Here is a 22718-nt window from a genome sequence, read left to right on the forward strand (position 1 = left end):
AATGAACCTTACCTACCAGATCCCTGGCGTGTTGAAGTGAGCTTGATGGCTTGAGCACGGTCACCAATTACAGGACAACCCCGCTTAAAAATTGCAGTAAGGTCTGTAGGCCTAGGCTAGATCCTGGGCCATACCAGGTTCAAATTTTTTCAGTTGAAAAAATCCACCAAGTGTTCCGTTGTGCACCCGTAACTACAGCAGCCAAACCATGTGCTTCGGTTCCCAACACGGCACAAACTACTGGCCAAAGAAGGGGTTAAAGTGGCGTCCTCGACACGACTCTTATCGCTCAAGACGAAAGGACTGCCGTCTGTGCATCAGACTGCCATTAAGATTTGATGAAGGTGAATATCGAACATCAATTAGTGGCAAAAAAAAACCCGTCAAAAAGGCATGAACAAAAAGACAGTTGCTCATTTGTAAAGTGAAACGAATGCGTATTTGTTGAGATTTCCCGTTTGTCCTACATGCACAAGAGGCTGGCATTGCGAGCCATGTGAAATGACATTTAAGTGTCGTAGTTAAGGATACACATTTAGCAAAGATATAGGATTATTGCAGTTTTTTTTGCGTAAAAGACTTTTATTCAGCATGTAAAAGTAATGCACGGATGCAAACATACATTCTATCGAAATGAACACATTTAACAGCAAAATAGTGCAGTCGTATGTCTCTTAATAGACCACACGATCGTACGGTTGTTTTATCCAGCCAATCACATTTCAGTATTTTTGATCACAATGCTTTCATGGAGCTAAGCGTGCCGAAAAAAGCAAAATTACAATAAGAGAAAATCTGTATCCCTTTTGTGTTGCAAATATCTCATTGGCAATGATGCACTTTATTAGAATGACTCTTGACGGCACTTGTGCCCTATATTATGAATTTGGAGTTTTAAGCAGATTATTATGACATACTTTTACCTGCACATGAAACCCCCCCAACCTTGTGGCCTTAGCATAAGTGACACAGACCAATTATGTGAGACTTACGCAATAAACTAAGGTTGCCGCTGCTGTATAAGCCAAGACATTGAGTAACACCGGACTGGTGTGGCTCACAGGAGGAAATAGCATTTCCAATTACAGCACTTCCAATTCTTATCAACCCAGGCTGCCAGGTTCCCCACCCAGTCTACTTACACACTGGTCAAATAAACAATGCTGTGGAAAATCTCGTACCTCTTGTCACCCACGTGGATATCAAGGTTACTGATACTGCTCATGGGAATATAGTATGCCCTGGGTGGTGATATTATGGGCTTCAAGTTGAAATTGCATATGCGGTCGAGATGTACCTTACGAATGCTGTATTTGTGGGGTAAAAGGTTCGGGATTCTTCGTAAAAAAAAGACTCACCCCAAATTTGACCAAACCCCACACATTAATATACCAGGGTGCTTCAAAAATGTTTTAACACGTATATGGGACGATTGTTTTTAATGGAAAAAGAACGGATAATACACTGTAACATGATAACAAATGTCATGTTAATAGCTACGAAAAGTCAGTCTCCACTTGTTCGCCATCATTGTCAACACATTCCTGGAATCTTCTCCAGGTGGTCTCCAGAGCCCGGAGGCAACACATATCTTGTGGTATTGCTGCAAATTCTCAGAAGTGTTACATTTTTTTAAGCACCCTGTATAATTCCGTTTCACCTTAAACCTTAGGTTTTTTTTCATATAGATGTACCGTTACCATATCTGTGGCAGGCCATATAAAGTTACCATTCGGGTTATCGGTATATCTGATATAAGTGCCCGCAGATATTGTTTGAGTCCTTTCAAGAATAGTAATGCTCCAGATCTGATCGCTACTGCCGAGTTAAAACCCCATCTAAAAACACTCACTGCAAACTCATATTACTCCAAATAATATCAAACATCTTTTAGGGGAGCGCAAGCATCCGTGGAGAGAAATTTTTATGGTGAAATAGAGTACACGGTTAATTCTACAAATATAAATTATAGCATATCTTAGCGCGAAACAGATACTCATCTTGCGTCCCTTTATGTCTTCTCTTAAACGATGCCGGAGACCCGAGAATAGCCCACCTCTCTATATAATTAACAGCACCAATGCCCACCAGGACACCTAGGGGCGTTGCAGTGTGACATTTGCTCCGCCTTTGGATCTTTCACTGAAGAAGAAGAAAGGAGTTCTATAAACCAAGGCAGCATAGCGTGCCGGTATATGCCTGCTACAGAGGCATAATGTCCCGAGACGAAAATCCCAAGTCGTACAGACACCCGTCTCGCGTTTTAACGGTGGAAAAAAAAACCCACAGCTGCATGCATCAAAGGGCACCTCCACGCCCGCGGCAAAGCGAAACAGCAAATCTTAGCAGAAGCTCCGCATCACATCAGCCGACTTTATTTTGTTTTCCTTGTTGCGTACACATCCCTCACCCACGGCATATTCAGCGCAAGCATGCACGTACACTCACGCACGTGCACGTACACATGCAGGATGTGGCAAAACACACAGACGCACGCACGCGCGCACACAATTAAGAACAAACAATATCCCCCCTCGCTTGAGTCGGGCTGCGAGTGGCTGGTGCAAGTGCTATTCGCGAGCAATTATTTCTGGCCGACGCATCCCAGTGATGCGGTCAGCATCGGGATTTAGGGGCCATCCATTTGGTCCGTACGCAAAAAAATCTGTCAAAACTTGACCCCCTCCTCCCTGTACGCACGCGGACTTTTTACCCCCCCCCCCCACCTGCGTGCGTACGTACGCCTGACGCCCCCCCACCCCAAATCCTATAGAACGGCCGATATTTAATCCATGCAGAAACGATCAAGGATGAATTATATTGACGTGTTTAAGCAAACAGATAGTCCACCGCCGGACTATCTAACTCATTTAAAGGCCAATGTAGACAAATTATTATCGAGGCTTCACCCCCCCCCCACCCCCGTTTCCTATGCGTAAGTACATTGTCAGTAGACCCCCCCATAGGCAAGCGTACGCGTTTGGGTTACCCCCTCCCCCCTCCATGCGTACGTGCTAAATGGATGGCCCCTAATCCCTCTTATAGCTGGAATCCATTTCCCAGCTCCGATAAACGCGCACACGCGCGCGTGCATGCGAACACACACCCCCACACAGAGAGCAACCGACATCATTCTTACAAATAGCATGCTTAGTTTAGACAAGACTGAGAAACAAGCATCACGAGGACATCACAGAAGATCTTCGACATCGAACGACGTCACTACACTTTACACATTGAAGGACAACTCGCAATTGTCACGATTGCGAGTGTCAAGAGTAAAGCGCGTGCCATTGTCAGTGGCTGGCAAATATGCATAGCAATCTTGTTCGCGAAATACCCAGCATAAACTAAAACTAAACTTTACACTTTTTTCTTTACCAGGTAAGGCCCGCTGAGCTATACAGCTCTTTTTCAGAAGCGACCTGCCCATAAATGATAGCTCAACGAAGTGGCTTATCATGTGGAAATGTATAACAGCCAAATACTGGAAATGCATGATTCTAAATTTGGAAGGGAAAATCCACGTGACCGTGGGGAGAGACATGCAAACTCCAAATATACAGCAGGCGTCAGAGTCAGGCTCGTACCCACGACCTCCTGTATACCAGGCGAGGTAGTTAACATCTCACCACGGTGGCGCCCCTTCAGACACGGCCGCAGCAGCAGCAGCACATCCGTATTCCGAGAAAATGTATAATGCCAATTTTAGTTTTTTTATGAGGGAGATCTCTGTTTTCATGTTATGGCTTAGAAAGGTCATGAAAAATAAATCATTAAGTTGTCAGGCACTTTATATGACCGTGCGTCACCTACAGAAGAAGAGATGTTCATTATGAAATACCTTGGGGGAGAGAGCTTGTTTTGTTAAATTCCACGTCTTTTCTATTTCCGTCACCAAAATCGACCGGCAACAGCAAAGGCCGAAAATTTTCACAGACGAAGGACGATAGATGGATGCCGAAGGATGTTTTAAGTAAATGTTACTTTGGAGACTTCTCAACTCCACGTCGGCTCGCGAACCCCCTGTCCCATCAACAAAAGGAAATCAAACAACCCAACTCCTGTGCATCATTGCCGTTGTTTTTTGTTGTGTTCGTTAACGGGCAATGGTTTCTTTTTTTTACAATTCCCGTTTCCTCCCTCCCGCCGACCCCCCCCTGCCCAATTTATTACCCACGAGCAATGCATGCATTCGTCATCGTTACGTTGGGTACAGCATTTAATTTGTGGAGCCAAAAGAAGCCACCGACTTATCGAGTGAACGGTAACTTAACGAATGAGAAGAGACACTTTTTTTAATATATATCTGGTTTATCCCTTTTTAAATATCCTGTCATAGCCACTCCATTACTCCCGCTGACATTCCCCCACGTTAACTAATTATAGTTTAAGCTTAGCAAAGGAACGGAAGTGAACAATGATGTCGGAGCGCCTATTGGTACAATTTATCTTCGTCTCGGTTTTTGGGCAGTGCTTGCTTTTTTACATTTCAACATTCAGAAAGTGACATGTTTTTTTTTTGTCAAACAAGTACTCAAACAAAAATACAGACGTAATATCAAACGCAAGTACGTAATTAAAATGACACTTTAAAAACCGATGAGGGTTGGAAAAAATTACAAGGCTTGTGCAATAAATCTACACAATCAATCTTTGATTCCAGAAATGCATTTCTCAACAAACACAACAATGCGCACAGCATACAAGTGCGAGGCAAACCATCCCCATGAGGAATCAGGTCGTGAAATATGTATCATTTTCACTGTGGCATCTAAATTACGTTTAAGGTAATGGCAGTCTCTTTAAATCGACTGTCAGTGAAGATATCTGTCAGTGTTCCTAAATCTTCCCTTTATTTTTTAAAAGCAATTTTTTTTTAAATGAGCATACTTCAGTTTGCATGGGAGTACAAAGTGTCTGGTAAACAAGTACATTGCTCAGAAATCACCACATTATTTCACGCTAAATGTGCAGATTTTCCCATGATTTTATATATTTAATAATTTCCACCGATTCTATCTTAATTGACCAGTTTGTTTTATTTATTCATGCCAGTATTATTGGTCCATTTAATCCATTTGAAAATTACAGCAGTTACAAATTGGTCCATATCACATCCATATTGAGGCATCATCTTAAACAATCCGGGTAGTATAAGAATAACAGTGGAACTACTACATCTGATTAAGCTCAAAAATACTAAATGCAATTATATATAATTGGCTGACTAAATAGATCTTAACACTTGAGTGAGTTTGCAGTATGTGGACAGTTCAAATCTCACAGCCACCTGCTAGGGTAGAGTCTGCTAGAAATAATCACGTGGCACATAGCTCAGCAGAGGAAGCCACATTGTGCTTGGTGAGATGGAACGTATCCTGCAATGATTGCAAGTAATTTTCCCTGTAAATGATAACAGCACCTCTGTGGAATTGTTACACGTAATTAAGACCTAAGTGAAACTAAACGTAATAATTCAAAGTCAGAGCTTTGGGAAATTAACGGTATTTAGTTTAGGACTCTGCGTTAGGCCATGCATATAAATACATTTATTCAAATTAAAGTGTAAAAGTCAATATTAAGGATAATAAATGTGCAAAAAGAATATATATGCCTGCGCATTTAAAGCATGGGATTTAAAGTCTGCTATTAGAAATGGCAAAGTTGCCCAAAGAGAAAAGACCAAGTGTTCAACTGTCTGCCAAACGTGCCTACCATTGTGTGGCTCTGTCAGAATCTCAATAACCCTCCCCTCCTGCACTTGCACCGATCGGAACAACGAGCACTTTGCCCGTAGTAAGCCAAGCACGCATCTGCAGAGCAGCACTTTGAAATGAAAATAGAGAGAAAAAATACATATCAAAAACGCGGCAACGGTAATCACAACTGCCATCTGCGCTGCGCTAAAGCCAGTTGCGGAAGTGTCCGCAGAGTACCCTTGCCAACGTCAACTGGCAGTGCGACCGTGACGGCGACTGGGGTGTGCGTGCGTGCGTGCTTGCAAGAGGTGCTGTGCTTCACGGCAAGCGTTTGTCTGCTTCACTTGAGTAGCTCGAGGTAAGCCACAGGCACCTTGCCCTTCTGTATCCCGCGCTCGCTCATGAGCCAGTCGGAACCCAGCCCAGGCACGCTGTACACCGTGATCATCTGCACGCACGCACACACACACGCACACACGCACACACGCAACAAAGACGCCACGGTGGCGGGATGTCATCTACCCCGTCCGGTATGCAGGAGGTCGTGGGTTCGATCCCGAAACTGACGCCTGTAAATTTGGCGTTTGCTCGTTCTCCCTGTGGTTGTGTGGATTTTTCTCCAGGTCCTCCAGTTTTTTCCTCCACATTCAGAAACATTCGGTTAAGATTATTTGGCTTCTATAAATGTCCACATGATAAGCCACTTTGTTGAGATATAATTTGTGGCCAGGTCACTTTTGAAAAAGAGCTATACAGCTCAGTGGGCCTTACCTGGTAAAACAGAATTTTTGGGCAAGTGCTGTTAGCGAGCACCTATGAAAGCCGGCATGGTACACGAGGGGGTGGGTGGCCACCACCATGCCCGACCGTCATTGTCTTCCCAGTGGCGATGTTTACACACAGTTCAGATAATCGTCACTGGTGTTGGCCGTGAGCGGGAATTGAACTCGGGTCGCTGGATTCGTAGTGCAGCACGGTAACCACTGCACCACTGCACTCCCACTACGCACAAAGGTAACGATCAAAGATTCCCCCCAGCCCCTATCATCACCATTCATATCCCTATCACTACCCCTATCACTACCCCGATCATCAGTACCCCAACGCCAACCCTCCTTAACCACACCCACATTCCTCCTGTTTACAGGTTGTGTATAACTACACAACTTTTAATAACTCCGATTTGTATTTAAACCACTATCATCTTATGTACAATTTTACAATTATTGTTAAGCGCCTTGGACTAAGGCGCTATATAAATCGATATAAGATAATCACTTGCCCCCAAAAGTCTGTTCAGGTTAAACGTCTCCCGTTTCGAGTCCACGGTTGAGAATTAAATAGGCTTTCCCATCACCCTTGGTAAGTTTATATAAAATTACATCACGCACAACCTTCGACAAGGTGGCATGTTTATTTACATTTCGCCTTGATGTTTGTAAAAAATGGAGCTCTCGCACATATGCCAAGGCTCGACTGAGAACAGCGAGGTCAAGCCAGGCAATTACTCTGCGACATACGGCACTATTATTGTTCGTCCCCTGCCTGCCTCGATTACATCACATCAACCGTGGCTATGGTTGTGATAATCCATAAGTTTTACGTGTACACGTACTGTCACTCACTTGAGACAGTAAATCTAGCTGTGATGGTCCCACCTGATGACGGAGACTTGCGTTGCCTCCGAAACGTCGTGATTTATAATTTTATTTCTATTATTATTTCTATTATGTTTATTTTATTATTTATTTTTACCTACGTGACTTTACCGAAAAAACCTAAGAGTACGTACTGTCACTTCATCAATCCTCGACTGAATGAGGGCCTTCCCATGCTGCGTCATTTGGCCATACTTCATCAAGCTCGTCAGTGCAGGTCAGAGTACAGTGCAGCACTGTATTTTGCTATCGTGTTCGCCGATTCCCACCACGTTGCCCTGCAGCGCAATGACAACCCGTCTGTGCATGGCTGTCACTCATCTAAGTGACACGATCCACGTTCAGCCCCTGCATAGTTGCCGAGATATAATGGGATCTGACAGCATCCGGAACATTCCAAGTGATTTGCTCATTATCAATCCAGTGGCGTCATTACAATGCTAGCTCTAAAAGGTAAAAGCTAGGTTTGGCTCTCAAATAGATACCATGTGATCCTCTAGTACCACTCTGTACCGCGCAGCATGCACCAAACTCGCTGTTAAATTACAGCTCCTTCCCCCACGGCTTGGCCAGCAATTTTCTGCTCCTGTTACGCTCCCCTCCTACATCTCAACTTTCCAGCCATCAGAATAAATGCAGGTTCCTCAGAAGAAACTCGTAGGAAACAACAGACATTTCTGAAGCTCGTCGAGCCAAACTACGACGGGCTAACCCAACACAAAAGATAGTGAAATAACAAGCGCTTTGCAGCACTACAATTTGGCACGCGTCACAGAATATATTTGGCACGTGGCGTCAGGATCAGCACCTTCATGTAGTTTGTAGTCAGGTGCGTTCTGATCCTTTAAAATCACGACCAACATTGCAGGAAGGGGCATGTCGGCATGGAAAACTTCGGTAGCCGAACACATCCGACTCGTGAACGAACCCTAAATTTAGAACAGAACAAGTCCTCCAGGATACTTACTCTCATGCCGAAATTGTCCAGTATATATATACGGGGTCGGATCTCTTGGAATTTCTCATTTACTTGATACAGCGAGCGTGTTGTGACGGTTCCACCTCAAGACGGAGGCTTGTGTTGCCTCCGAAACGTCGTGATTTTTATTTTATTTTACTTTTATTAATTTAAATTTTTTACCTATGTGACTTTACCGAAAAAACCCAAGAATATGAATCCTTGCAGTCACGAAAGCTTCAAATCTAGAATTGTACAGACGTCGGAGCTATTTGAAACATCGCTGTCGAGGTCATATTGAAGCCTCAATGAGCTTGAACGCAAGTACAATCCACATTTGCTTGCCATGAACTGCATCTCATTACTGCAAGTTTGATGTGTGTTTCTGAAAAGACGGATTTGAGTAAGATACATCAAAGTGCCAAATACAAAATTTATGTTGTATTGTAATAGCAGCTGTCTTGTAGCAGCGAAATCAAGTGGGCTTCTTGCATTTCACACGCTCGCGTTCAACTATCTTTTCGTCCATCTGTCCAATCACTTGTCCATTTAAACAAAAAACGAAATGTTCGTGAGCCGACGATGACGTGGGGTCACGCAGCATTACACAGATGGGACGCGGCCAGAACATATCTAACGAGCATTGCATTTAAAACAATGACACGTCTTTAAATAACGCACATGAGGAACAGTAACCAAGCCACCTTGCTGCCCTGCCAGGACAGTATGTCTAATTTGGTGTGTGTGCATAGGCCATGAAGCCTATAGAAATCCGTGGAAGCTCCTCCGACCTTTTGAGTTAACGTTTTTTTTTCAAAACAGCTGAAATCCGGCGACAGATATTGGTACAAGACCGCGATTATTTGTAAACATTTTTTTGTTATATTTAAGCCACAAAAATGCCTTCTCCAGTAACTCTAGCCTTGCCGAAGGGTAAATTAGCTCCTGGCATGCCGTACTACAGTAAAATGTTTACTGCACCCAAACACGCAAGATTCAAACAAGTCACGGACATGTGTAAAAGCACAGAACCATCAGCATTTCCTGAAGAAGTGTGACCGATTGACAGTGGCAGTGAGGCAGTGCTAGTTAACAGACAACCGTCGACCATTTTTGATTTAAAGCTTTCGTGACTGCAGGGATTCATCTTCTTGGTTCTTTCGGTAAAGTCACGTAGAATGGAAATAATAAAATAATAAAAATAAAACATCATAAAATAATTCTCATGACGTTTCGGCCACAACGCAAGCAGCCGTCCTCAGGTGGAGAGCAGGTCTGTCGGAAAGACAGAGTCTGAATGAGACTCTGTCTACTCTCCACCTGAGGACAGCTTCTTGTGTTGTGGCCGAAACGTCATGATAATTATTTTATTATGTTTTATTTTTATTATTTTATTATTTCCATTCTACGTGACTTTACCGAAAGAACCAAGAAGATGAACCGTCGACCAGTTTAATCATAATTGGGGCTCATCATCATTGTCACTGCTGCAAAGTCTGCCTCTGGGAACCATCTGAAATTAGGATGATAAACAGTCGTCTCTCACGGCATCACTGCTACTATCAGCCGGTCCCATTGGCTCATTTATTTTGATGGTGATCAAAGACAACAGGACCACAATGCACTTCTTCAGGAAATGATATATATTTTGCATATGCACAGAGGCTATGTGTTTTTTTATGTATTTTAAAGTCTTGTTTGAAACTTGCGGTTGTCCAACCTGTCTTATTATGTAATGATGGGGTTTTTTACGTCAGTTACAGATGTAACCCAAATACGTGCATTAAAATGCAACCACAGTACTTGTTTAGCTGCGAAGCCGGCGCTTCCAAACGTTCCTACACACACTGTAGATAAAGCATTTCACTGGAGCATTAGCAGGGATGACCAGACGACATTATGATGATTAATTGTAATTGGGTTTTGGGAGGTTCTGCTGTGATTAAAATATGAAGATAATAGAAAATTATGCAGAAATAAAATACATTTTGACTTGTAAGAGATGCTGTTCCTGCTGCTACAATGTTTTTTATTAATATAGTTGGCATGCAATCACTTTGTAGTTCGTATATTAACATTTAGCAGATTTAACAAAACACATCACTTAAATTGCTCTACTTAGGAATCTTTTATAGTTTGCAAAATGCATAAAAATAAGTATAATTTTTAAATTAGGTTTTCTTCATTCAGCCTACAGGTTTCAGGTCTTTAAAATGATTTAACAGCGAGGGTATCCTATCGTGCATGAACAATGTGTAATATAGTATTCTCAGCACATCTGAAAATGTTAAGAGGTTTTCAGCTGAATCATTAGAATTAAGACATTAATATTTAACTTCCAACATATTTAGAATCAAATCAATCATTGAAGAATTCTGTGTTCAAATTTCTCCTCCACCACTCCAGTTAGTATTTCTCGTGTGCCTGGGTTGCTATTTTCATAATGAACATATTTTCTGCTGTACAACATATTCCATAAGTTAATTTTGTATTGTATGATTATAAACACGATTTAAACAAAACATATTTGCTAGGTTGCATGTTACATCAAATATACATTTAGAGGTGTGAAAATTAACCTGACTAAACTCTACCCATGAAGTGTCCATTCTCAAAATACGGTGACCAGTGTTAACTACAGCACCCAGTCCGCTCGCTTATTTAACATAGTGGCTCCGCACGTATACATATGTGCATCCACACACACTCGTAATATACGTATTCATGAATTGGCCAAATCTCAATGCAGGGCAGTTATCTCAGGCTGTTTCACCAAGATTCAGTGAGATAGTTCTGGTGATTGATTATTTTATTTCTATTATTACTTTTATTAATTTTAATGTTATTTTTTACCTACGTGACTTTACCGGAAAAAAACCCTAAGAGTATGAATCCTTGCAGTCACGAAAGCTTCAAATCTAGAATTAAGAGATAGTTCTGAATTATTAAACCTATTATAACTATTAATTATTATAAGCTATACACACATTCCTACACATACTGTAATTACCATGCTTTCATATAAATGCGCCACTGTTAAGTTATTCTCATTATTAATGTTTAGTTGTGTAATTCATTGAGAAGAATCATCATCATCATCAGTCTCCACGTCCGGGCATATCCTGGCTTGGTGCAACATCTCTTTACATGATAATTGTTTTTTACCCTTCTATCTGGCAACAAAACTGACACCTTTTTTACAAGGAGTCATGTTTGCATAGACCACAATACCTGCAGTCATAATGCAAACAAAAAACATAACTCTGTATGCGCCTTTTGGCGTCATCTGGTCCAACCCATGTGAGACTAGACTCTAAGGAAAGCTGTCTCGGGTGTGGACCAATCAACTTCAAGGACAGTGCATACAGAGTTATGTTTTTTGTTTGCATTATGACTGCAGGTATTGTGGTCTATGCAAACATGACTCTTTGTAAAAAAGGTGTCAATTTTGTTGCCAGATAGAAGGGTAAAAAACCAATTATCATATTTTTTACTGGCAAATGAGGTTCCAATGGTGTAAATCTCTTTACATTTTACCACCTGCTGGCTTCTCTGCATCACTTTACAGCTTGTCATCTCTTTTGTAAGACCACCATCGCACTCTCTCTCCATATCTCTCTCTTCCTTGGCCTTCCCTCTGATGTACTTCTCTCCATCCTCAACTCAAGGCGCCAACGATCAGATTTTGCCTGTTTTTCCTCACGTGATGGAACCACTTTAGTCGTGGCTGTTCTATCCTTTCAAGCAGTTGTATTTCTGTTACCGTGGACCCACACAACATGATGGTTCGTCAGTCTATCTCGTCTCATTTTTAACACGGTGCTTTCAAGAAATTGTATTTCAGCGGCTTGTACTCCCTCCCTCCCTCCAATAGTCCACGTTTCCCCAGCATATATTACAATTCTCATTCCACAGCAGCCCTTTTTATGCTTTGATCGAAGTCGTTTGCTTTAACAATGATGCTCCTGATTTTCATGTCTAGATTTACATGTTTTTAAATGTCAATACTCCCGATATACGTAAACCGTATCAGCGATTTTGATTTCCTCTTGGCCACGCGTATTTGAGTATCTGTTTATCTCAAGTATTTCACTCTTTACAACACTCCCCTTCATGATGCTAGCCTCCGAAATGGACTGTTTTCCATTTCGCAAGTTATTCCTTCACTTCCCATCTCAAATCTACCCATTTGTCTCAGAAAACATTCCATTACTAAACGTGTAAAACCCCAAATGAGCTCGATGAAACTTTCGTTAAGATTCTGCTTGGGATATTTAGGCAATTTCTTACCAAGTAATTGTTCCATATGGAACCAACTTAAGAGCGCCCTAGATAAGCGATGACTTCCTGTACTAACCGTCTTCGCTTTTTGCACGCTTAGTAGTCATTAGGCGCGTGCGGCATTTAGCGACAATTTGTTTTGGTATGGACAAAATCAGATAAAATGAGGAAAGGAGAAACTTTAGTGAGAACTGGAGTTTTGTGAAACCTTACCATTGACCTCAGTGGAAAGAAACAGCAGTCTGCTTAACCCTTTCCCGTTTCAAGATGTCTGCAAGTTGCAGGGTGTGTGTCCGGTTCAGCGCTGAATCTCGGAACGCACAAGCGAGTCAGAATTCATTTTATTTAGAGAGGCATAGCGCCGTTGTTTTTAAAGACATTGCACTCACCGCAGAGAACTGTAGCGACACGACCGCACTCTACGATAGCTGGCCCCAAACTGCGGTACCGATAAAGTTATTTTATTTTAGTTTTTGCTCGTATGTATGTTGAACTTCCTTCGCACCGTACGTATTTATGTATGTTGAACTTCTTTTGCACTGCACATAGCCGACCATGCTAATCGGAGGTGCAGGGAAGGAAAACAAACTAAACACAAAAAGCAGTTCTACAGAAATAAGTTTTCAATCTAAATTTAAAAGTGCATAGCTTCAGCGGATTCCTAATATCGGAAGGAAAAGCATTCCAGACGGCTGGAGAAGCGCATCTGAAAGCGCACGATGCGGTAAACGTCTTCGTTCGATAGCTAGCCGAAAGCCGCTGCGAGGATGACCGGAGTTCGTGTGATGATGGTTTATTCTCCTTGACGAGATCAGCAAGGTATTGTGGTTCACTTGTGGCAAGCGCTTTGAACATAGCCAACCATATTCTTAGGTTTTTTCGGTAAAGTCACGTAGGTAAAAAATTAAAATTAATAAAAGTAAAATAAAAAAATAAAAAAAATCACGACGTTTTGGAGGCAACACAAGCTTCCGTCTTTAGGTGGAACCGTCACAGCCACGACAGCTGTATCAAGTAAATGAGAGATTACAAGAGCTACCATTCCGTATATATAATGGTTGAAGAGGGGAAGGGCCAAGTACGGCACACTTTTTTATTAATATGGTAAGGTGAGGCTTAAGACTAAGAATAGACTGCATAACAAAAGACTGAGCCTTTGTTGCTGTGACGGTTCCACCTGAAGACGGAAGCTTGTGTTGCCTCCGAAACGTCGTGATTTTTTATTTTTATTTCATTTGACTTTTATACATTTTTAATTTGAATTTTTTACCTACGTGACTTTACCGAAAAAACCTAAGAATATGAATCCTTGCAGTCACGAAAGCTTCAAATATAGCAAACCATGTTAATCGTACATCATCGGAATGGAATCAGAAGAAAAACGAAATGTGAAAGGGTTAAGCGGTGAGAAACGGGAAGAGCAAACGGAAGAGAGCGGCGAGGAAGAGAGAGCTGTCGAGCTCTAGCGGCGTACCTCGTCCGCGAGCAGCGAGAGCTCGCTGCTGTCGCCAGCGTCATAGTCGTAGAGGACGCGCGCACGCCGCGTTCCGCTCGCCGGCTGCAGCTCGGCCGCGGTGAGCTCTGACGCGCCAGGCGGGGCGGCCGGGATCGGCACCGTGACGGGCGGCAGCGGCGCGCTGCTGTTGGGCAGGAACGTCGTCGGGAAACTGCCGAAACGTGAAAGGCAGAGAGCGAGAAACTTTGTTCAGAACTGAAAGAATCTTATGCGTTGTTAAGCTCTTTTTTTTTTTTTACAGATGTCCAGTAGGGGCGGCTCAGCAAGTTACAACAACAAACAAAACAATAACATGACAGGAGTGCGAAGTATAGGAAAGCCAAGCAAGACACAAAAATAAAAACGATAAAAGTATTTAAGTGCAAATTGCAGAAGTACATCAATTCCTGCCGATTTTTCAACAATTGCAATCTTGGGCAAGGCAGCAAAATAAAAATAGTCCCAGACCACACCAAGACAACAAACAGCACACAGTCCTATCCAACCACGGGTGGTGCATTTTACAGACATCTGTGCCAATTTTTGAAAGAAAACGCGCCAGCCAATACATCTCCATTGCCAACTATGGGGATTATTACAATGGAAATGGGTTTTTTGGCCAATTTGTCAAGATGTGAATATGGGCAATGAATAAAAATAAGCAAACATGTTAAAAAAACATCCCAGAGACAATGCTCAGGATGAGATTGAAAAGGTCAGTTTGACAATAAGGGTTCGAGCTGGTGCACAGTCTGTGCATTATGTAGACTGCTATTTGAGTTGTTTTTTTAATGTCTTTTGTACATGTGCTTATTCATGCATGCCATAACAACACATGGATACAACACAATAACCAGACATGGTTATTATAATTAATACCATAACAACACATAGTTCGTATTGCTTCCAATCCCTAATATTCTCAACTATTCTCAAATGCAATGGCTGCACGGGTGGATTGGTGATTTAATACCATAAGCACTCAACCCGAAAGCAACAATGGTACGGGATTATCATGTATACCCGCCTGATTCAGCGCACTCACATTTAAAAAAGTTTTTTTACTGCTGAACTGCAACTCTGAGTCCATCAGAAATGCATTAGTGTTTCGGCCAAACTTACTTTCGACAGCTACCCAAATAAATCCGGGCACAAGACCAGAATGCAAATGAACACAAACATATATTTATAAATGTGTAAGTTTGACATGCGTTTGGATTCCGGTGAGAGCTTCAATTCTGCGAGTATGCTGGAGTCATTAAGTGGCTAACATCAGTCGCACATACCTGCAGTCTGATCTTCACGCAGGCTGCACGCATTTGATAAACAATAATAGGAATATTTTGTGGAGGCGATTAGACCGTACCTTCCCATTTGCTTCTGTAGGTCCACCATGTACTGGTAGCACTGGGCATAGTACGTCATCTGGGCCTCCACGAACTCGTTGAGACATCTAAGGTGATTCGCCTGCAGTGCGACAAGGTCAGACAAAGGTGATGCTCAAGTCAAAGTTTGCAGCAGGGCGAGCAGGGGCATGATCTACACTGGTGGTTCTCAACCTTTGTTGGCTACTGTAACCCCCTTGTTGAATATTTTAACCAATTGTCCATTTTGTGTGGTATCCTAACTAGCTAAGTAACTGCAAGAGAATCAAAAAAAAATAACAGACACCCTGCATGCTTGACATAAGTCACTGTTGGAAATAACGCTGTTTATGATCAATCAGTTTAGAGAGGTCTTTAATATAATTCCAGGTCAGCATATAGATACAATTTTTATCGTAGTTATTTCAATATTGCCAGATTCATGCACGATTATTCACCAATGGCTCTCATGTATGACATAATTTCACACATTTAAGAATCACCTCACGTACCCTCTGGGACATTGCCACGTGACCCCCAGGGGTTCGCATACCCCTGGTGGAGAACCACTGATCTACACGGCTCTCTCCGCCTATATATTCGCATTGCACCTCTTGCTGCTCGGAACGATGGGCGATGTTCGCCCGACATGCTGGGACATTCTGCAGGAAATTAATGTGACGGACACCACGCCGAACAATACGCGGTGCAACCCGAAAACGCATCGGAGGTCTACACATCCACACCGTTGTTCAGCAATGGCCTAGATTAAGGCTATTCCGAGCCCTCGTATGTCAGGGCAATAATTTGGGCTGTTTCAATGACTTTTACATCTGCCACCACCTACTGCCTTCTGAACCCCATGGGGCCCCTAGGCGACAGACTGCTTTGTGTTTTGTATTTCTCAGTAATGTGCTTGGCTCTGCTAATGTCATGACACACAGCCTGCGACGTCCGCTTCAGCAGCGAGTAAATTAGCACCAAACATTTCTGTTCGCTGCCCATCCCGAGTACTGGTAGCATGTACTGTCGATGCAGGCTGTAGCATGTAGCATGTATGGCCCTTTTTGCCAATCCGCTGCTGGATGAGGGCCTCCGCACACCGTGCGAGTCGTGGGGGTTATTTGACCAGACTTCACTATGCTGATCAGTGCAGGTTGGTGAAGACTGGAGCAAAGACGTTGGAGCATAGTATAGTACAACAATTTATCTTGCTACACTGCCCTTTTCAGAGTATGCAGCCCCACAGCAGCTTGCGACACTTGTTTCTATGCATGGTGATCGTCAATCCAGGCTCAAACCTGCTTAGCTTTTGAGATCTGATGAGATCGAGCATATTCCTAGTGATTTACTCATAGGCAGACTATAGCATAGGCTCTGACTTCACTGGCCATGTCTTACATCTTCATCTGAAAATGTTATATAGTCTAAATATTTGAGAAAATTAGCAACTTAAAATACATTCGAAGAATATTTTGCCATTAATGTCAGTATAAAACGGTTCACCCTTGTGAGCATTATCATGATGTAATGCCTCATTATAAGTATGTTAAAAATATATACATAACATGTGAGTCAAGTCAAGGAGAGTAGAACACAATTATGATTCAGTGAAACCTACATTTCCCTTGCCCACAGTCCCTTTTTAATTCAATACATTTTTTTCTTTCTTTCTTTGGCAGGTCATGTTTCCTGCTGGGACTAACACATTTCAAGGACACGTAGGCACACTCACGGTATAAAAGCTCAAAGAAGTTAATAACCAGGACCTCATATAGATGATAGAGTGAAGTAAAAAAAGAAAGCAAAGCCTAAATGACTGTAGGCCAAAATTAGTTTTACCTCATTACATTGGCAAAGCCTGGACAAGAGGACTTGCATTACATTCACACGAACATGGAGCACCACATTGAACTGGGCAGAGTACTGCAGGCAAGCTGTTTCAGGTAGAGCACAGGTTTTCGGATGGACCGCGTGTCGTTCGGTGTGAAATCTCTCTCTCAAATTTAGCATTCTCTGGAAGAACGTAATCAACCAGGTAGGGTGTTGACTGTTATGTTAGCCGACTCACTGTGTTGTATTGCATTATATTCCTAAGTATACTAGGTTTGTTTTCTATTTAATTTATACCTGATGATGATTGCTTGTGTTGCAATCGAAACGTCATATGCTATTATTTGAATTTATTATTTTCTCTTTATACGTGACTTTACCGAAAGAACCAAAGAGTAATTCCTGCAGTCACGAAAGCTCCAAATTAAGTTTGTGCTATATAGCCCTCCGATGGGCTTTTTGGAATGGACCGCGTGTCGTTTGGTGTGATGTCCGACGTTTCTCTTCACGTACTGAAGAAGCTCCCAGCCACGTGGAGCAAAATGTCAGGACGTCATACCCAACACTTCAAGGGACGAGCCATTACACCCATTGAAGAGGTAAACTGTTCAGGTGTTTACGTCAAAAGTACGCTGGCGCGGAAATGTACTTTTGAGTATTTTATTTAAACTATAGTATTCATGTAGCTCTGCAATGCGATCAGTATTAGTATGTAAAAAAATAAACCCGTAAAAACAAAGTTTTTCACTATAAATCCTTTATATGCGTGGCATTGGTTTTATTTTATTATTCATTTCTGTTTTTCTTGAGTAAGAGTTTCATTTTTATCACATTGGTATTTAAAATTAAATATGAAATTTTTTTTCTTCCTAAAAAGTGGAAAATTTTGGAAAAAAATTTTCACGAAAATAAATTGTCACGCACAACGAGTCTGTGTGCAAAATGTCAGCTCGATTGGATCACGGGAAGTGGGTTAAAAAACGACCGAAAGATTTGCACGGTCGTAAGCGCGCAAGCAAGTGAACTTAATATAAAGGATTTAAAAAAGAGGTTTTCACAACATATTATGTATTCATGTGTTTGTTTCACGGTCTGTTAAGTGATAATGCATCGCGGTAGTTTAATATAATGTAGATCTTCAAGGTGGGTTTGTTATGTGGAAACAATCCAGGTAAAACAATTACAAATGATTCATTCAGTCAAATGTGGGTCACATTTGCTCAAACTTAGTTTGTTGGTGACCTAAGACAATAGGACCACAATGTACCTCTTCGAGAACTGCTGACGGTTTTTGCATATGTATAGAGGCTGAGTAGTTTAGCGAGAGAGAGGAAAACTAAACTATTTTATTTTCCAGGTAAAGCCCACGTTGTTTTAGAAGCGACCTGGTCAAAAATGATATCTCAACGAAGTGGCTTATCATGCGGAAGTTTATAGCAGCCAAATCACCTAAACGTATGTCTCCAAATTGAGAGCGAAAAAAAACAGAGGACGCTGAGAAAAATCCACGCGACCACGGGGAGAGAAACACGCAAACTCCAAATACACAGGCGTCGTCAGCGTCGGGATGGAACCCACGACCTCCTGAATACTCGGCGAGGGAGATAACATCTCGCCACCGCAGCGCCCCCTGTTCCCAGGCAGCAGAGGAAAATGAACGAACCCCCCTCCCGATGATTGTCAGCTGAGCCTACAAAGATGCGCACCATGGCCAGCACCAGGCTCCTCTTAATGGTGTGCATAATTGATGTCCTTACAATTTTAATATTACAACAATGGCAGACTATATAAAGGTTTGAATTGTTTTGTTAAAAAGCAAAATGTGTTAAAAATACATTTAAAAGTACCAATATCAATCTATTTCATGTGTGACAAGGATTGCATCCCACAGTGGAATGCTATAAAAGATTGAGATCACGGGGCAGGATTTATACATTTTTTTAATGTAAATGGAAATTCATGTAATTTTGATTTCCGATTCCCTCATAAGAAAAGTAGCCCATAGTGTATAATTAATAAGTCTTACAATTTTACAGGTGAATTAAGAGACACAAATGCTCTACAAATAAAGAAGAAAATAATTGCCTTTTAAATTCAAACGACATTCCACATCTGCTGTATCAAACTGAATTTTAATGTCATGGTAATCTAATCAAACCCACCAAGCAGGCAACACGATTTTGTACAAAAATGCAATGTGCTGTCACGGTACACTGTGGGTGAGCGAAAAAAGAAGCCGATACAAAGTGTATCTATTGCACTTTGTAAACAAGTAAAACAAGACTGCGGTCTTTCAGCCTTATTGGGCCAATGTTTTCCTGCGGCTTTCGGTGTATGTTACACTTGGGAACACAGCTCAACGTCCCAAAACACACATACAACTGACTTGTTGATGCAATGTAATTGTACTCTTAGTACATTGTTAACAGACTGGTAATATAATTGTGTAACACTAACTAAAGCTAATTAATTAGTGCACATTACAGATGCTTCGATTTAAAGCTTTCGTGACTGTAGGATTCAGAACAGGGCTGTCTTTCGGACAGCTGTTCTTCACCTGAGGACGGCTGCTTGCGTTGTGGCCGAAACGTCGTGAGAATTTTATTATGTTGAATTTTTATTATTTTATTATTTCCCTTCTACGTGACTTTACTGAAAGAACCAAGAATATGAATCCTGCTATTGTTCTACCAGGCCCTGCATGCATACAAATCACAAACCTATAGACTGATCAATGCATTAATAAATTATTCGCACAGCCAAACATCTAACCAATCAACAATTAATGATTAATACTTAATAATATATTTAATAGATAAATTGTAAGACAGCTCCATTAGGCTGAAAATGTGTCTTACAAAGAGGACTATTTGGGGAAATGGCATTTACTGCGGGTGATTAATTTTGCAATGGTAGCGGGGAGCTGCAGCCCAAGTTCTGCTCAGAACGTCATCAGATGGAAACGGGGAAATTTCACGCCAATTCCCTGGGCCAGACTCAAATGCGAAAGGGTGTGACTGCAGGTATTGCGGTCTATGCAAACATGACTCCTTGTAAAAAGGTGTCAGTTTTGTTGCCAGATAGAAGGGTAAAGAACCAATTATCATATTTTTACTGGCAAATGAGGTTCCCATAGTGTAGATGCTTGCCCCGAGCTCTCATACTCTGATGGTGCATTGTCTTTGAGTTGTGCGCCTTTTGGCGTCATCTGGTCCAACCCATATGAGACTAGGCTCTAAGGAAAGCTGTCTCGGGTGTGGACCAATCAACTTCAAGGACAGTGCACATTATCAGAGTTATGTTTTTTGTTTGCATTATGACTGCAGGTATTGCGGTCTATGCAAACATGACTCCTCGTAAAAAGGTGTCAGTTTTGTTGCCAGATAGAAGGGTAAAGAACCAATTATCAGGGTGTGGAGAGTGCCTCCATACTCGGCCCAACCAGCAGATTGAGCAGATTGAAGTGAACAACTTTACAAGATTCTGTGGCTGAATTCTATCATTATTTTATCGGGCTGCATTTGCCAAGGCAAGAGAGTGCTCGCTAGAAAATGTACAGGATTGACGCGCAGCATGTTTTGTTTTAAAATCACATCCACGATTGTTTGTAAAAAAAGACAACAACGTACTAGAACACCCTCGCAATTTTGTTTTGTGCACACGCCGTTACGTGCTTTCTATGTGTCGACTGGCACTCCGGACAACTTGCAAATGAGATGTTCCATCTCAAGGGATTTTAAAGTTTAAATATGTTTTTGTTATAAAAATGTATAGTTTGAACATAAACACGTGGTGCAATATAACGCCTTTAATGTTCCTCTTGTCACCTGGATGATTTGACTTCGTTGGCAAAAGTGTGTGGCACCACTTCGACAAGTAGAGGAAATAACACACGCTCAGACATCGCATTACACGGGCAATTCATCTCAGTCATCATCAATCACGCTAACAGCAATGTCAGCAGCTGCAATTTTGCCTGCCATGAGCAGTGTCCGACAGGACAATAAAAGCCATCATTTTATTACAAATGTATACAGCGTTTTATTGCTGTTTCCCCGAAAAGTTTTGTATTTGTGTTTTTAAACAATTTCAAATCATTTGGCCTTTTGCCGGTCCATCATCAATTGCAAGTCACGTGTGCTTGGCAAGGCGGAAAGAAATATCAAAGGTGGACCTCCCACGAGCAGTACAACATCGCATCACAATCGCAAAGGAATGAATGCCTTCCCCGATTACCTGGTCGATAGGCCTCACACACGTACCCAGGGGAGTTTCTGTTCTATACCAAGGTCTGTTCATAGATACGTGCAACCAAATCAGGTTCTATTTTAGACACAGATATATTCTTTTGTGTCTCCATTGTTGACGTGGCCGATACCATCAAAGGCCCTGTGTCTGTGTGAATGAGTAAGGGCTCATGCAGGCTGGAAAAGACAATATAAATGTTTAGCTTCTGCACCACAGGGCATGAACCCAAGATGTGAAAGACCCTGGCAATGCCGCATTAGACCTGTGAGCCACCAAGTCGCCCCAAGTCATTACTTTATGGTAATTCTACAAGCTACGCAGGGACCATTACCATCCACCATACCCAGTGCACACCCGGTGCATATGATCAGGAATAATCATTCATATGAACAGCTGCTTAATTCAGAGAGCTCACTGACAAGATGTCTTTCCAGACACTATCCCTCGAGACCAGGTTTAGGAGCGCAGATAACGTTTATCATAGTCGTGTAATATTGTTCAAAAGAGGAATTTATCCTGATTGTACATTCCAGCCGATGTCCATCCGCACAGTACCCGATACGCAGGCAGCTGATTATATTAATAAGTTTAAATCATTTTCACTATGCCCATTCTATGATTTATCTCAGACAAAAAAATACATTTGTATTGCACATCGTTTTCAATTTAAAACGTTCATCCAGAATATATAAATATCATATTATTGGGTCTTTCGGTAAAGTCACGTAGATAGGTTCAAAGAAAACAAAAAAAAAACTACGACGTTTCGATCGCAACACAAGCAATCGTCATCAGGATAAAACATTTTTTCCTGATGACGAGTGCTTGCGTTGCGATCGAAACGTTGTAGTTTTCTGTTATTTTATAATTTTATTTGAACATATCTACGTGACTTTATCGAAAGACCCAAGAATATAACATTTATATGTTCCAAGAATATGAATTCCTGCAGTCACGAAAGCTTTAAGTCAAGATTCATATAATATTATTACACAGTGAAATACTGTTACTATATTATTAATATTACTGTGCTATATCTCTTTACAGCACATTATCATCACTTGCTGAATAAAGGCCTTCTCACGTCGTGGCAGCCACAGGGATTATTTGACCATATTGCACCACGCGTTTCAGTGCGGAATCGTTAAAGGGCTAAGGGGGGGGGGCAGGGCCAGGGGG

The 22718-nt window shown here is 41.8% G+C and overlaps 1 protein-coding gene across 4 annotated transcripts in view; it reads right to left on the reverse strand.

Annotated features, from left to right (window-relative positions):
• Positions 1 to 575: 575 nt before the first annotated feature.
• The window catches only part of SH3GLB1 (SH3 domain containing GRB2 like, endophilin B1), a 53311-nt gene continuing 31168 nt past the window's right edge, over positions 576 to 22718 (reverse strand). For all 4 annotated transcript variants that reach the window (XM_078865553.1, XM_078865552.1, XM_078865551.1 and 1 more), the window contains 3 exons: positions 15461 to 15561; positions 14074 to 14266; positions 576 to 6150 (listed from right to left, as the gene is read on the reverse strand). In XM_078865553.1, the coding sequence (XP_078721679.1) occupies positions 6043 to 6150; positions 14074 to 14266; positions 15461 to 15561 (402 nt within the window). In that variant the 3' untranslated portion in view covers positions 576 to 6042. The remainder of the gene's footprint in view (positions 6151 to 14073; positions 14267 to 15460; positions 15562 to 22718) is intronic.

Source organism: Lampetra fluviatilis, chromosome 20 (genome assembly GCF_964198595.1).
Source record: "Lampetra fluviatilis chromosome 20, kcLamFluv1.1, whole genome shotgun sequence".
Lineage (NCBI taxonomy): Eukaryota > Metazoa > Chordata > Hyperoartia > Petromyzontiformes > Petromyzontidae > Lampetra > Lampetra fluviatilis.